The 14,459-nt window shown below is 45.6% G+C and overlaps 1 protein-coding gene across 6 annotated transcripts in view; it reads left to right on the forward strand.

The window, feature by feature from the left end:
- The window catches only part of tau (microtubule-associated protein tau), a 74,056-nt gene that overhangs the window by 47,040 nt on the left and 12,557 nt on the right, over nt 1-14,459 (forward strand). For all 6 annotated transcript variants that reach the window (XR_016283487.1, XR_016283488.1, XR_016283490.1 and 3 more), the window contains exons 3-6: nt 2,507-2,538; nt 4,473-4,605; nt 8,057-8,175; nt 11,190-11,369. Coding sequence is in view for 1 of the 6 variants with exons in the window: in XM_089547970.1 (XP_089404096.1) it covers nt 2,507-2,538; nt 4,473-4,605; nt 8,057-8,175; nt 11,190-11,369 (464 nt within the window). In the remaining 5 variants the exon portion in view is untranslated. The remainder of the gene's footprint in view (nt 1-2,506; nt 2,539-4,472; nt 4,606-8,056; nt 8,176-11,189; nt 11,370-14,459) is intronic.

The raw sequence follows: 14,459 nt of genomic DNA on the forward strand, positions 1-14,459 counted from the left end.
CAATAAACCTCAATTGTATTCCTCAAGTGTTTTTTTCCAATAAACCTCAATTGTTTGTCAGCGCTTGTCCTTCTTTCTTCTGTCTTGTCCGTCGTCGCTGCGCTGTTTTTTACTTCTTCAGTATGCACCAACTCGCTCAGTTTTCGGTTCTTCTGCAGTACAAATTTTTTGTGTAACTTAGGCTTTAAGTCATCTCCTGAAGTGCGTTGGGCCCAATTTCATTTTCCCTCAGTCTTTCACGTAGTGAATCCCGCCTGTCTTCTTCGATGAACTGATTGAGACGCAATCCTCTTTAGCTTTTGTTGCCGCTGTGTCAGGGTGATCACTCCGAGGTTTATCTGCAGCAGTTGTGTGAACGTCTTTAAAATGAAGGAAAACAAATGTCACTCATTGCTTTCGATAAGACCCACGTATGGAGTTTTTAGGCGTCACTTGGATCCACACAAGGTGCTTTAGTCATTAGCTATTGGCAAGTGAAGCTGTATTATTGTAAGTTGGCCATATGTAGATAGGCCGCCACGGTACACTGCCTCTTGTTTTCCTTGCCTACGCACAAGATTCAAAAATTTTGTAATATATTTCGGGATGAATGTTTCAGCATCCTGCGTGCGTAAGAATCCAGATGTCGCGCACAGATAGGAATTGCCACACTGCCTTGCCCCCAGGTTTTCCGGCTAAGCTTAGCGGTATCCATTCAGAACTAGGTAACTACAAGTACAGGTTGCACATATTAATAGATGATAGAAAGCGCAAAAGGGACAGGACGAACGAAGAAACAATACGTCATCTAGTCATGTACCAACTCGCCCACCAATCGATTCTTCTGAGCACATATTAATGCTGACAAAAATTCAGTTCAAAATTGTGCTACCGTGTAACACCTCTTAAATATCTTCATTCATCGTTACCAGTTTTTATTTGCGTTTTCAGTATGCCCTTACTCACAGCTTAGTGTGTAGCACATAATGAGATGACGTTAAACTCTCTCTTTAAAACAAGACTAGACCCCAACGAGCGTTAGGACTCGCCAATCTGTAAGAAATTTCGGTGCTTATTCTGTCGAAAAAGAGTCGCAGAGCATCAGTTACTTTATGAAATTTGATGAGGAGGTGATATGACGAAATGCACGTGCCTTGGAAGGTAAGTGAATTGAATTTAATTTCGCAAAGCCAGAAAATTGTCTTGGAAACCTTTGCGTCGATTCTAAATAGGCGGGAGACCCGGCCGACTATTGCTTAGTTCCGACGTTTGTCCGCTAATACCTACAAATTTCTAATTAATGGTGCTATGGCATCGTTAGTTTTCGACTCAAGCTGAGAATATTAAACAAATAAGAAAAATGGACATTTGTCTCGCCTTCTGACACTGAACTGTGTTGTTGGGTTATTGAGATTCTAACCAAGAGATCATTAAAAGAAAGCAAAGTAGATAACTTAATTATGGCAAGTATGCTGCTTTTTTTAAAAAATACATACTACGTGACTTCAATCACGCAAAAACCAAGAACGCCAAACTGTTTGTAATGATGGCATGCGGCAACGCTCACGCTTCATGCATTTGTCTGCTGTTAGTTGCCCTCCAAAGAATAATAACCGTTTTGTTCTGGAAAAAAAAAATTATATCTAGTAAAACTAAGCAAACGCAGAATTGTATGACCTGAAATCGAAAGAAGAGGGTCTTAGTGCTGCGTTCCTCGTTTGGTTGCACCGAAGAAAAGCTCTAATGCTCGCTTTTCATCTCTAGCGTTACGTTTTATTCAAGGCTGCATTCGCAGAGTAGTTTTTATGCAGCTTGTATTTCAGGCGTGTCTGCGAGATTTTCGCAAAGTTAATAAATATCTGGGCACCTCGCGCACCTTAAGACATGCACCATTCATTTTTTCCCTATTAAGATCTCTGAAATAATTTCTCTCTATTGTTCATCACCTCAGTGGGCAAGACGGATTACTATTCATTTTTTGTTTCGTTGAAATGGGCGCAGATGATTGATTTTGCAATTAAATGCTGCAAGGGCAATTAGGGTCACGGACTAGCAGCAACGTTTAAAAAATGTCTTGTATATTTTTTTCGAGGACCATTTGGGTTTGCGTTAGAATCTTCAAACCACGTTTCTGAAAAGCTTCCCGTCATTACCATGGAGGGGCACATTTTAGTTTAAGAGCGCGAACACAATCCGCTGATGGCGTGCAGGATTTCTGCCTCTCCTGCAATCTTCGGGTCATACGCGAGAAGTTTAGGAAAACGCATAATTGTATTTTTTTTTTCAGGACGTTAACGCACTCTTTGTCTGCAGAGTATTACGGGAGAGCTCTCGATTTGTGTATTTGTATGGCTACGTTGTACCGTGGCAAATGCACGTCGGTTATAATTAGTTTGAACCTCTGAAACTGGCACAAATTTCATGATGTCGGTCTTTAAACCACTTTTAAAAGGTTTGTGCTCAACTGTTGGAAATAACAGAGCATAAATTAACTCAGTTTTGTTTCCTTCTCATTTTACTTTTCCAGAGCCTTCAGCCGCAGCAGATGCGAAGTCCAAGGTACGTAATGACCCTTAATGTTCTGCAGCGGCGTTTGTGTAGTTTACAAAGCCAGGAATATTTTTATTTTCAAATGCATTAAGAAAATTGCATATTAGTGTGTTCGGGCTATTAAAAATGGCCGTACATTGCAGAACTCGCCTCTGCTACAAATTACACTAGAATCGCTCTTTGTTCAAATCGCCGATCATTTCTATTTCGCAATGACAGTTATTATGGCCCTCTTTAGCTGAGCAGCTAGAATGAACTCTGTGCTTGAGTTGTGGTACCGTGAAGATGACCAGTGAAGGGACGAATTAATTTCTTAGAGGAAACATTTGCTTTTCCTCTCTAATGATGTAAATAGCAGTCAGAATGATGTGGATTGCAGTTATTTTCTTGAGTTCGAACGCACCAGTAGTGAGTTCCAGGCCACTAAATGCTCTCAGAAAGTGTTATAGATGTCTTGCAATATATTCGTGATTGCTTTTTTTGATGACGTCATAAACCTGGAGCAGTTATTCGTTAGAACCATTTTTCCTTAAACATCTGCATGATTGGCCGGCGTACGAATGCTTCCCAGTCGCTGTAGCAAAAAACAAGAGAGTCTGAACTCACGATTATCATCGAGCGAGAAGTTCTGTGTACACAGTTGCTGCAGGGTGCGCTAGCACCCTTATGAGTGCTTATCAGGCTCACGTCCGGAAAAGAGTACGAACCCAGGCGTGGTTGTAAGCATTCGTATTGACCTGCTGCAAACAGTGACGAAAAAAAAAAAGCAATGAGGCCAACCAGGTCACGTGTGGAAGTTTATTTCTGTTGCCTGAGTGTCTCTGGAAGTTTGTTACGGTTCGTGGAATTACCTCTTTGTCTTCATGTTTCTGTCATTTAGTAGATAAAGCAACCACGTACTGAATGAAAAACCTTTTCGAGCCAAGCATTACGAAACACTCCCATGTAAAGCAAGCGTTTAGGCAACATTAATAAACCGGTTAAAAATTCTGAGCGATCTTTTGTTTTCTACGAATCCGTTGAATAAGGATAATTATTCCTGAAATGCGAGTAGTGAGCTGATTTATTCTGAGTTTAGGTTAAAATGGCTGCAAATGTGGACGCTTTCTTAGAGGTCGCGGAAGCGCGTACTGTCGCACCTCTGAGCTGCAGACAGCTGAGTGTGAAGTATTGCGCAGAAGCCCGCCTCCCTTCGTTCGGCATAAATGTTGACTACGCTTTGTTATAGCAGGCTAAATGCAGAAGCAGCGTTTTTTTGGTGTCCGAAACGATGGATGGAGCTGAAGGACTTCGTCTTGCCTAAGCAGCTGCGAAGAATACAAAGCAGTAAAGGCTCGGCAGCTGTTTAGGTGCAAACCGCACCTTGCCCTTAACCATTCGTGTGTTCCTTCAGCGTCTCTTTTTTGCATACTCACTGATTTTTGTTTTTCACATATCAGCATGGAGATAGTGTGCTAAGTACTGCACAAGCTACGACCTTTTGACTGGGTACTTTCAATTTTCCTAGTGCTGCAAGACAGATTGCTCGGCTAGTTGGCTATGATATAATAGGAAATAACGCCAACTTTTAATACAGCCGGAAATGCAAGATGAAAAACGTGGACTAGTACAGAGAGAGAGAGAAAGAAAGAGGAAAGGGGAAGGCAGGCATGTTAACCAGAATGGTGATCTGGTTGGCTACCCAGAAACTGGGAAAGAGGGATTATGGGATTGAGAATGCACTAACACACTAGTGCTGATTATTTAATGGGAATATTTCAGCACTATTTCATTCTTCGCTGTGTTCCTCGGAAAATCCGCGGCAAATAGAATTGACTGGTACAACCTTCCGTCCTGCCGGTCTATATATTCGTCCGTCCTTGTTCTAAGAATGTACGGCTTAAGTTTCCATTAAGCCAAAGTCCAAAATGCATGCTGTGCAACAACTTGACCGCCCTTCGCAGACGCCCAGCTCTCCCAAGAAGCCCAGCAGCATCCAGGAGAAAGGCGGACCGTCGCCCAAGAAGACCGTGCCTCCCAAGAATGGCGTCACCTCTCCATCCAAGACGGCGAGGACGCCTGGATCCGAGCAGAAAAGTGAGATTTCTCTCGAACATCCAGAGTCTTCTACATCGAGAAGAAAATTGCCATTAGAGATTCGCCGAAACCTACAGCAATAACTGTTCTTATTTCTATTGCACTGAGGGCGCAGGCATAATCATAACGTCGAAGGAACAAAGTTAGGCGGGCTGTGATAAGCCAAATTTTATAAACTCAGCTTATGTTTCGAGCGTTAATGAATGTAGAAGTGGACAGCATTATATTCTAAGCATATAAATATGGATGGAGGTGAAAGAAATGCGATAATACAGCAGCAACTATACTAAAAAAAAACTGAGAAGGCATCGAAGGTAGCGAGGGTACGTAGAAAAAGCACTAGACATGAGAGAGAAGACGGCTCGCCTACAAGCCATCCCACAATCCCACAGTGCTCATAGCGGTAATCCCTCTCGGCAGATGAAACAGTTTGACATTTTCGTAAAACGGCGCAATTCGAATTGCTGTGCTCTTGCCTGCAATACTTATGGTGTCTTCGACTGGTCGTTTCAGATCGCTCTAGAGCGCTCTGAGATGCAGCCGCACGTTCGGCTGGTCGAAATCAAGCGCTCTGACTACATTCGGCTGGTTCTTTCAGAGCGCCCGCCTCCAGCTCAGAGCGCTCTGAGGCGCTCCGAGAAAAAAGTCGGAGCGGCCCCGAGATGTGTTCACGTGACAGAGCCACTTCCGCCGTTTCGCGGAGACGGATGCGAAGCCAGGGTAGCCAGGGCACATCACGACCGGTCTGGCGAGGCATTCTTACGCATCCGTAGAAGCAAGTTTTGGCGCTTTAGGTATTAGACGCAGTTAAAACGTCCCTGCTGTGTGGCTCTGTGAGGGGAAATGTCGAAAAGCAGACGAATCATTAAGCTGGGTACGCCGTCTGTGTTGCTGTCACATCTGGGGGCTGCCGCGGCATATCCAGAGTGGTACAACGGGACACTAATTTTTTATTTTTTTTTTTCGACGCGAGCCGGAGACGAAGAACTGCTGGTGCAGCGATACAGGTTCAGCGGCGACGGCGGCGTGGGCAGTGCAGACTGTGTGATTGCTGTCGTTGACACCAGCCGCAGCGGCAGCGCCACTGCGGTGTGGCGATTCCGGAAGTTAGGTCCTTTCCCTCCTTCTTGCGCTTTCGCTCTGAAAACTTACTGACCATTCGGCTTGACCGGTCTCGCTGTGCGCTCGGAGCTAGAGCGGCTCTCACGTTGCCAAATCCGAACCGGATTGTGGGAGCGACCAGTCGAAGACACCATTAAAAACGTGTAATGACTGCTGACGAGTGAAAACGGCAGGTCATCTTACTTGCTTCAAGTAGGGACAGCAAAGCGATGCGCTGCTGGATTGCTAACTGTGTAGCTGACTGCACAGCGCTCCAAGCCCAGCTTTTCGTCACTCGAGTGAAAACGTGAGGAGTAGTTGGTCGCGTAGGCGAAAGTCATGGCGTTCAGAAATTGGCCGCCTAAAATGAGTCCGTTGCTAAATTGCTTGTAGATGGGCTAGTAATAAGATTTACACTATCATAACAAAGCGATAGGGCAACTAAGAAGGGAGCGGCAGTGTAGAATTTGCTTTAGTTCATTTTTTTTATTGGTGGTTTAGTGTGAAGCATAATGTGGAGAGCTCGCTTATCGTGTCACGCTTGACTACAGAAACGCCACGAGGTGTTGTAATGAAAGAGATGTCGAGAGACAGAAACTACAATTTGTGGACCAAAGCAGTGCTATCTTAAACGCCATGGAGCGTGTACTGGCAAGTTGCCATCATATTTCCAATGAAGTACGGGAATAATTATAGGTCACTAAGTCTTTGTCCTCGAGTGAGCTCAACATTGGTAGGATGATCGTGATGATGATTAGTTCAAAAGTAGTTTGTTGCCCAGTTCACTGCGGATTCTTGTGATTCAAACAAGGTGGTCAAGGATTTGCAACTGCAAAACTAAACCTTTCGACAGAGCAGCCTGTCTTGTTCAGATGATTGACTTGATGTAAACTGCGAGACATATTCAGCAAAAACTTTTTAAATTTAAAAATTCGACGTCTCGGAGCCAGCTCGGTGCCTTCTTCAGGGGTGGCAGGAGACTTTTGGATTGCGTATATAAGTACACGGTAGGAAGGAAATAAGGAGTGCGGCGTTCTGAAGAGTGAGAGGGGGGTGTGGGGGCGTCGATATTATGGTCTACGGCTAAGAGTCACGGTGAAGGAGGCCCTAAGGAAGCCTCCGAGACGTCGGGACTTTTGAAGCGAAAAGCTCCACTACGCGGGTCAGAGCCGAGCTTCGCGTGAGCCGAACTGGTGAGTTATGCGCATGCGCGAAACCGAGTGGCGTCACGCGCCGCGCAGGTGGTCGCTCCTCGCCGCTGCCGCAGCCGTCGCCGCCGCCGACTCCGTCGCCTGACCTTTTGGCGTAGCCGCGCGCTACTGCGCGTGTGCGTCGCCTCCTCGCTGTCGCTATAACTGCGCGCTTCGCCTCCTCGCCCACCGTTCGACCTTTCGTTGCAGCTGCGTGTGACCCGCGTCGCAGCCGGCAACCCTCCTCTCCGCATTCCTGCGGGCAGTTTTAACCGCGCCGATTTCTGTCTCCGCCTCCGTACAGGCAGTGTGTGGACGGCCGAACGCCTCCACCGTTATCGTGGGGCTCCCAATGCATTGTGCGCGAACTGCGACAGCCATGACGTCAAACCAAACATAACTGATGCTTTTCGCTTGTATATCCAGCCTTAACAAGAGCTAAGCCACTGCCCAATTTTTAAATTGAAAATTTTTGTTTCAAATGTGTCGCAGTTTACAAAAAAAATTAACTGCGTACGCGTGTCTCGCTACATGGCGTTCAAGAGCTCGGTAGTTTGGCGGTATCTGCTTCGACAAGTCAAAATGTTTCATGCTTTGTAAATAAACTAGTGTTCCGTAGAGTGACAGCACGTCGTATGCGGCAAACAGCTACGATGACTTGATGGCGTGAGCTTAAGTGCGAGAAATACTTTGTTATGCAGCGACATATGTACTCTTCCGCAAGCAAACGTACGCTCAAAGAAAAGTAGAAACACAATCTTGATGCAATTCTGCAAGACGTACAAAGGGAGCACAGTGCAGCACTGGGAATAGTTCATGCATATGAAGAGCCAGCAGTTCAGAAAATATTATGGACTAAATAGCGAACTTTGCGCACTGCTGTTTCTAGTGTTCTAGATTCCCTTCCACGTGTTCGTAATCTCCTTACAACTTTTTAGCCATAAACCCGGAGCATAAAAACGCACGAAAAAAAGGTTCGAATTGTAATTCTTATAAACTTAGCGATTCCTCAATTCCGGGCAGGTATTATGAATGCCCATTGTTAATATAAAATAACGCACAGTTATTTTACCGCAGCCTTTTGTCGGCTGCGGTTTTCGCTGGCTACTTTTATATAAGGCTACTTTGATATGAGCCCGGTCTTCTGCCTTCTCCTCCAGAATTGCCTCCCATCAAGGCACCCGTCGGACAGGCTCCCAAGCCAGACCTGAAGAACGTGCGGTCCAAGATCGGTTCCCTGGATAACATCAAGCACAAGCCCAAGGGAGGCGAAGTCAAGGTAAACAAATAGCTTGCGGTGCTTGCGTCGCTGAAACGCATGACGTCGCCTTTACTTAACTTGTGAGGCGATGCTATAAGAGCGCTGTAATTCAGCGGTGCCGAGAACATCATTTTCATCCTAGTTAAACTGCACATCGGATGTCGTGCGCGTTCTCTAATGTTTAAGGAGCTCTTACTCCAGCATAAGGTGAGGTAGCGAATAACACTGCAAAAGAAAGTGAAATGTGTTCTCTAGGGAAAATACAGCTTTAAATGGATTAAAAAAAAACGCTTAAGCTTAGATATGTAACGAACTTTTCGCGGCACGAAGAAACTGAGCGCGATAAAGCTATGCAGGTGATCTAGGGAGCTAGGGAGATTTAAGTGGCCGAGAAATCAACAAAGTGCTTGCGCGTCGCGCCGTCAACAACAAAAACGCGTGGCTGCAAACGGTCGTCAGGGGTGCACGCTCCAAGTTGAGCGCCTTATCGTCGCTAATGATGCTTTCCCCCTCTACCGGCGGCGCATGACAATACCTAACGTGACTGATGAGGGGCTGTCAAAAGTGCGTCAAATGTTGCACATGCAGTCTCAGTAAATCACAGCAGCTTACGCGACAGATCTTAGCGCAAGAAGTTTCATGATTTGCCTAAGAGCTACGTGTATTCATGGCTACTGATTGCGCGCTCCCGTGAATCTCTTGCAGTTATGTCAACAGGCACAAAAAAAATGCTTTCGTAATATTTTCCGCATCAAAGGCATCAAAGGTACCTCTTAGCACCGTGCCTCTTAGTGTCATAGCACCATTCAGCTCTCTACTAAATGTAGAATTTGCTGTAAAAAGTTGCGCTGCGGAATCACTCAAAAAACCTAAGCCGCCGCAGCGGGGGGCTAGTCGTTGGAGTGTGTGCCTCGTATGATCGAATGAGGGATGTGCGGGGTTCAATCCCCGGTGCCGCCGCGTACCCACCGGTGATACAAAGGGTACACGCTTTCTCCTAGCAGGTTTCTTGGTTTTTGTGGGGTGAAGTGCTTTGAAAATGGGTCTCTGACTTCACGTTGTGGAGACCTAAATACCTTCTACTATGGCGTTCTTTGGCCGCAGATGCCTTTGCGCCATTAAATGCAAACCAAATAAATCAATCAAGCAGTCAAGGCACTAAACTTTATTTTCAGCCCAATAGCGTAATAGCTAATCGCTATTGTAGAAAACAGCTAGTAGACCGGGAACTATGACAGTGTAAATCCTAAGCTTCAGCTTCTGTTGTAAAATACGCACTGCTTCAGCAATTTCATTTGCTCACGCCACCCTAATGCTGTCAAGTCTTTGAAAGTGAATTCTTTTTATTTTTATCGAGCCTGTCAATTATGAAGGCTGCGTCAAATCATTGGAGTAGAGTAAGAACTAAATTGTTGCAATACCTTTATGTATGTTTAAACCTCTGCTCGCAATGATAAGAGATAGTCTGGAACAGAGTTGAACAATATGCGACCAATATAGCGTCTTTAGTTTGTTTTCGGTACTCTGTAGTGTTAGGAACCGTGGAAAACCACAATTATTAAAAGCCTTTTTATTCTATATTGCTTGTTATGGAAACTGCATAGCGCTTACGAACTCTTGCCTCGTAACCTTCTGTTCTCTTTCCCTTGTTTTTTTCGCTCAAGGAGCGATACGCATTTTCAGATTTTATGCTATAGTCCCAACCATGGGGGTGCAGCTTCTTTTGGGAGCGCGTAACATTTCATGATTGTCAGCACGTCTGCGCCTGCGTGAGGTCATGTGCATGCCCCTCTTTATTCCGTTTGCAGTGGATAGGAGATAGTGGAGTTTTAAAATCTTGATGTGACTGACGCGATGAAGCACTCCGTAGTGGACGGCTCCGGATTAATGCAGACAACCTGGGGTTTATAACTTTTGCCAACGACGTGCACAAAGCGGTTGTTTTTGTGTGTCGCCGGGAGCCGTGGCTGGGATGGAATCCGTGACCTTGGGATAAAGCTATCGATCCATCATGCCGGGTATTCCGACTGCTAAATCTATTTTGGTTTCATTGTGTCGTTTGTTTAGCGTATTCATTTCTCCTTCACTCTTTTCTTTTGCGCACTGTTTGCTTCGTGCTGTTCTCTTTACATTCTTTTCCTTAAGCAGGTTTTTTTTCTCATTGCAAGGAAATTTCCCTTCCTCTCGTTTTCGTTTTTTTTCCTTTATTTTAAATAAAAATATTAGTTACGGTTTTCAGAGCGAAAGCTCTACTTCCCGACAAAAGCTGCGAAAGCCGGGCCATCGCTGAAGCCCTGACCATGACCTTGAAGAAACCGAGTAAATGTTGCCGCGACTGGGATTAGAGCGTGTGGCGGGGCGAAGAGAGAAGCTTCGCTGGCCATTACACGAGAGGGCTATCCTATGGCCGCCTTCGATCACGCCTTGTGTTAAACTACAACACTCTCTCGCGCTTCTTTTTCTTCTCCTCAGTAAACATGGCTGCGCATTGTACATCGTCTTCATCAACCTCAATGCGCGGCGCGAGCAGATTAGATCAGCTTAACCTCGATTATACCTTAACATGGGTCTAATATCTCTCTAACAGCTCTCTCCACTTTGCTTCGTGTCCCCCGAGGCTTCACATGCCTCAGACGCGCTTTCTGTCTCGCCACCCGTCACTTAGGGTGGAATTAGGGTGGCGTGAGCCTTTTTTCTTTTCCGCTCTCCTTCTTACTTCGTCCCCTTCCCAGAAATTAGAGGAGAGCATGTCCCTTCTGTACTTTGCGGTATCTCAGCCGGCTTCAGTAGCCAGCGCTGGACACTTTTGGCGATAATGGGAGTTCTAATGCTAACGCAATAAAAATGAGTGTGCGTGAATACTGGGTGGAGCATACGCGTGCAACACACGGAGGTGGCAGAAAATCGAGCAGGCTGTGTCAAAATCTCAGTTCTAAAGGCTGAAGGGGCGCCTTTGATATCAAAAGTGCGCAAAAGCGGGGCGCTGTGCGGGAGGTATGTTCGGACATTTCAATCCTCCGTGGATCCTCCAGGTAACGACGCAGAAGCTCGAGTGGCGGGCCGCTCCCAAGGTGGGCTCGCTGGACAACGCAGCTCATAAGCCGGGCGGCGGGGACAAGAAGATCGTCTCGCAGAAGCTGGACTTCAAAGCCCAGTCTAAGGTCGGATCACTGGACAACGTGGACCACAAGCCAACCGGTGGTCAGGTCAAGGCAAGTGCAATAGGGCAACGCCCTTAAAACGAGACGCCCCTCGTCGTCTAGAGATTATTAATATTTTTTTATCTGAGATGTCGGTCAACGTTAACACCAGATAGAAGTAAAGGTTTGTAAATACGGGTGCCTAACATTGCGATTGAGGATAGATAGTGCGACATTCTAAGGAACATATTTTCCTCTTCAGACTTACCACCATGAGCGACCACCTTCAGAATATTTCTCTTTCTTTGCGGCGCGTCAAAAGGTACCATTATCGTGCTTCAAATATTAAGGTATGGCGTCTTCAAGGATGATAAATCAATTTCTCTCTGATTTAACTTACTAATTGAGTTAATTCTACTACGTATGCTCGCTACCGTCATCTGTTGCGGCTTAGCAGAAGATTCTAGACAACGTAATGAAAGCCCGTCTTTCATGAGGAATTAGTTAAAACTACTTATTACGTAATGGAATAATGAGCTCGACGGCCCAAAAGGCAGCGTGGAGTGTATTTCATACTCGCGGGCGTGAAATAAAACAAACAGAAAGAGAGAAAGTAGTAGAGCGAGAGGATTCGAAACCGGTGTGGCGCAAAACAGACCAGCTTTGCTTGCCGCTTTTTTTTTTTTTTACTGTCAACAGAATCGTACATTAGGTACGCAAGAACCGCCACCCAACCTGTGACAGAGATAGGTAGGCTAAAATTTTCTAATTGTCTTTAAAGTTAATGTGCGGGAGCCAGTCGGGTGCCGAATCCTGAAGTTTGATTATTTCAACATATCTTGCAATTCCTTCTTTGAAATACTCTTCAACTGGCTGTGCGTCAAGATCTGCGGAGATGCACCGCCATCATAGTCCTCCATATACTATGCAATCCAAAACCCTTGACAAGATCGTAAGGCACACCATCCTAGTTTTCAATCGGGAGGTATCTAATGCCGCAAGGGTCAAGCGGAAAATCCTCCTTACGAGCTCTTCGGACGAGATGGCAGGAAAAAGCGCGTTCCAGCAGTCCGAGAAAGCGGGCTCAATCGTTTCAGCCTTTTTACACAGAAAGCAATGGACTCCCCACAGCACAAATGGTTCCTTCTCATACAGCCATGTTTTTCGCCGCAAATAACGCTGTGTAAACGAAAAAAAAATGGTTTTGTCTCCAGGAGAAATCATTTTCTTAACCCTTAATAAAAAGTCTTGCCCTGGACTTGCACAGTACATGGTCCTGTATAGTGATGGAGGGAAGAGTGACTGGCGAAGATCTTTTTAAATGGTTTTTCTAGCTACTGTACTGAGATAATCAGAAGAAAAGCGCTTATGCAGAAAATAACAGTACTGTAAAACTGTACAATCCTCCAGAATACAGCCGGCCTTGTGAATATTTGTAAATATACTTCAGGCTACCATCCCGCGTGTTCAACTACCAGCCGTTGTTGCCGTTGCATCTGAAGAAATGGCAGACACCCTTGGTGGGGGATTGACCAGAGTTTGGTGCCTGAAGCTGACTGCGCTTTGGATATCGTCATCTTCATCGTATTCCACCCGTGCGCAAATCTGTCCAAAAATAGCGCGTGGGTACTTGCACGTGCAAGCCGAAATTTAGGCGCGTGGCCACCTTACTGACAGTAGGTGGTTACAACTTTATTGCCAAAAAAGGGAAGGGATTAGTTGGGACTGGGGCGAGTCCAAGGTGGCCTCCAGTCGGGGGCGCCCTCTTGAGCTCGCGTGATGAGGGCCAGTTGGGTTGTTTTTCTTGAACTGGCCAAGAGCCTGTCCCATTCCTCCGCTGACAGAGCTGGCAAAAGTGTCGTTGGAGCGGGTTTGCTACCGCATTCCCATAAAATATGGTCTTGGGTGGCGTTCATCACGTCACCGCAGTGCGAGCATGCAGGGTCACATTCACCGTTTGTGATTAGACATAATCGGTAGGGGCTAAGAATTGCCTTTGTGTGTAGGTGTACGAGTGTCGTTGCTTGCGCCCTGTCCAGGTCGGGGTGAGGGGCGGGATACGTTTGTAATCTTTTCTTACTGTCAGTAATCTCCGCATACGAGGCCTCGCTCGTACGCGGACATTACTGACAGTAAGAAAAGACGGCTGGAAGCGCCATCCCACAAGCCTGCAGCAAATCACACGAAATGAAGGGAAATTTGAACCCGCAAACAAATTAATATTGCTGTCCATTAACTCCATGCTATCGCATTTTGTGAAAGGCCGTGTGCTCAGCATCTCAGAATTTTTTCATGGCAGTTTAGAAAATCGCGTTCTGTAAATGCAGTTCAACGTTTCTGTCTGCGACGTACCGGTTTTCAGACTTGTAAGCATCCCAAAGCTTATTTAAACAAACACTGAAGAAAACCCCTTTGTTTTTTTTCTCAATATAAAAACTAACAAAATAAATATATGGCTCTTTCTCGGTATGTCGATGTTTGTTCATGCGCAAGAAACGCGTTTATTGCTGAGAAAATTCTATCTGAAAATTGTACTAAGCCTCGCTACGAACTCCAGACGTGTCCTTCGAAAATGCCTCCGTGATCACCGTTTTCAATTTAATGGCGGTGTAGCCTGGCCTCTGGGATCCGCAAATGAAAAACGGTGTACACCCACTGCAGTTTACTTGCAAAACCGGTCGTCGATGGCGACAGTTTTATTTCAGTTTTTGTCCTTTTCTAGATCATAAAAACTCCGTTTTCACTAAAAGTAGCATCTTTGCCGTTGAGCACTGGAGTTTAGTTAAGTTTTTTTTTCGATACCTTGGCTTTTATACTTTCAAAGGAAAACCGGTGACCGTGAACAAAATGAACCAAAGTGCGATGGGCAAGATCGCCTCACTTCTTTTCACGTCGGCACTATTGAGGCCGTCGGCTTCATTCCTCTATGCGGCCACGAGAAATATGGGTAACATGAAGTTGTATCGGCATTGGCATAGAATGTACAGGCATACTATGGATAATGGGGATTTGAAACTGTAAGTCTGGCGGCATCACGCCGATACTGATCTTTCATAATGCATTGCGAATTAGGCTACCTCCGAAAGGAGACATAATGATAGTCTTCATCGAAAAAGTTTTAATCCAGTTTGGGTATAGATTCTTCCTCTCTCACGTGCTCCT

The sequence above is a fragment of the Amblyomma mixtum genome, chromosome 6 (genome assembly GCF_055824585.1).
Source record: "Amblyomma mixtum isolate Tamu chromosome 6, ASM5582458v1, whole genome shotgun sequence".
Lineage (NCBI taxonomy): Eukaryota > Metazoa > Arthropoda > Arachnida > Ixodida > Ixodidae > Amblyomma > Amblyomma mixtum.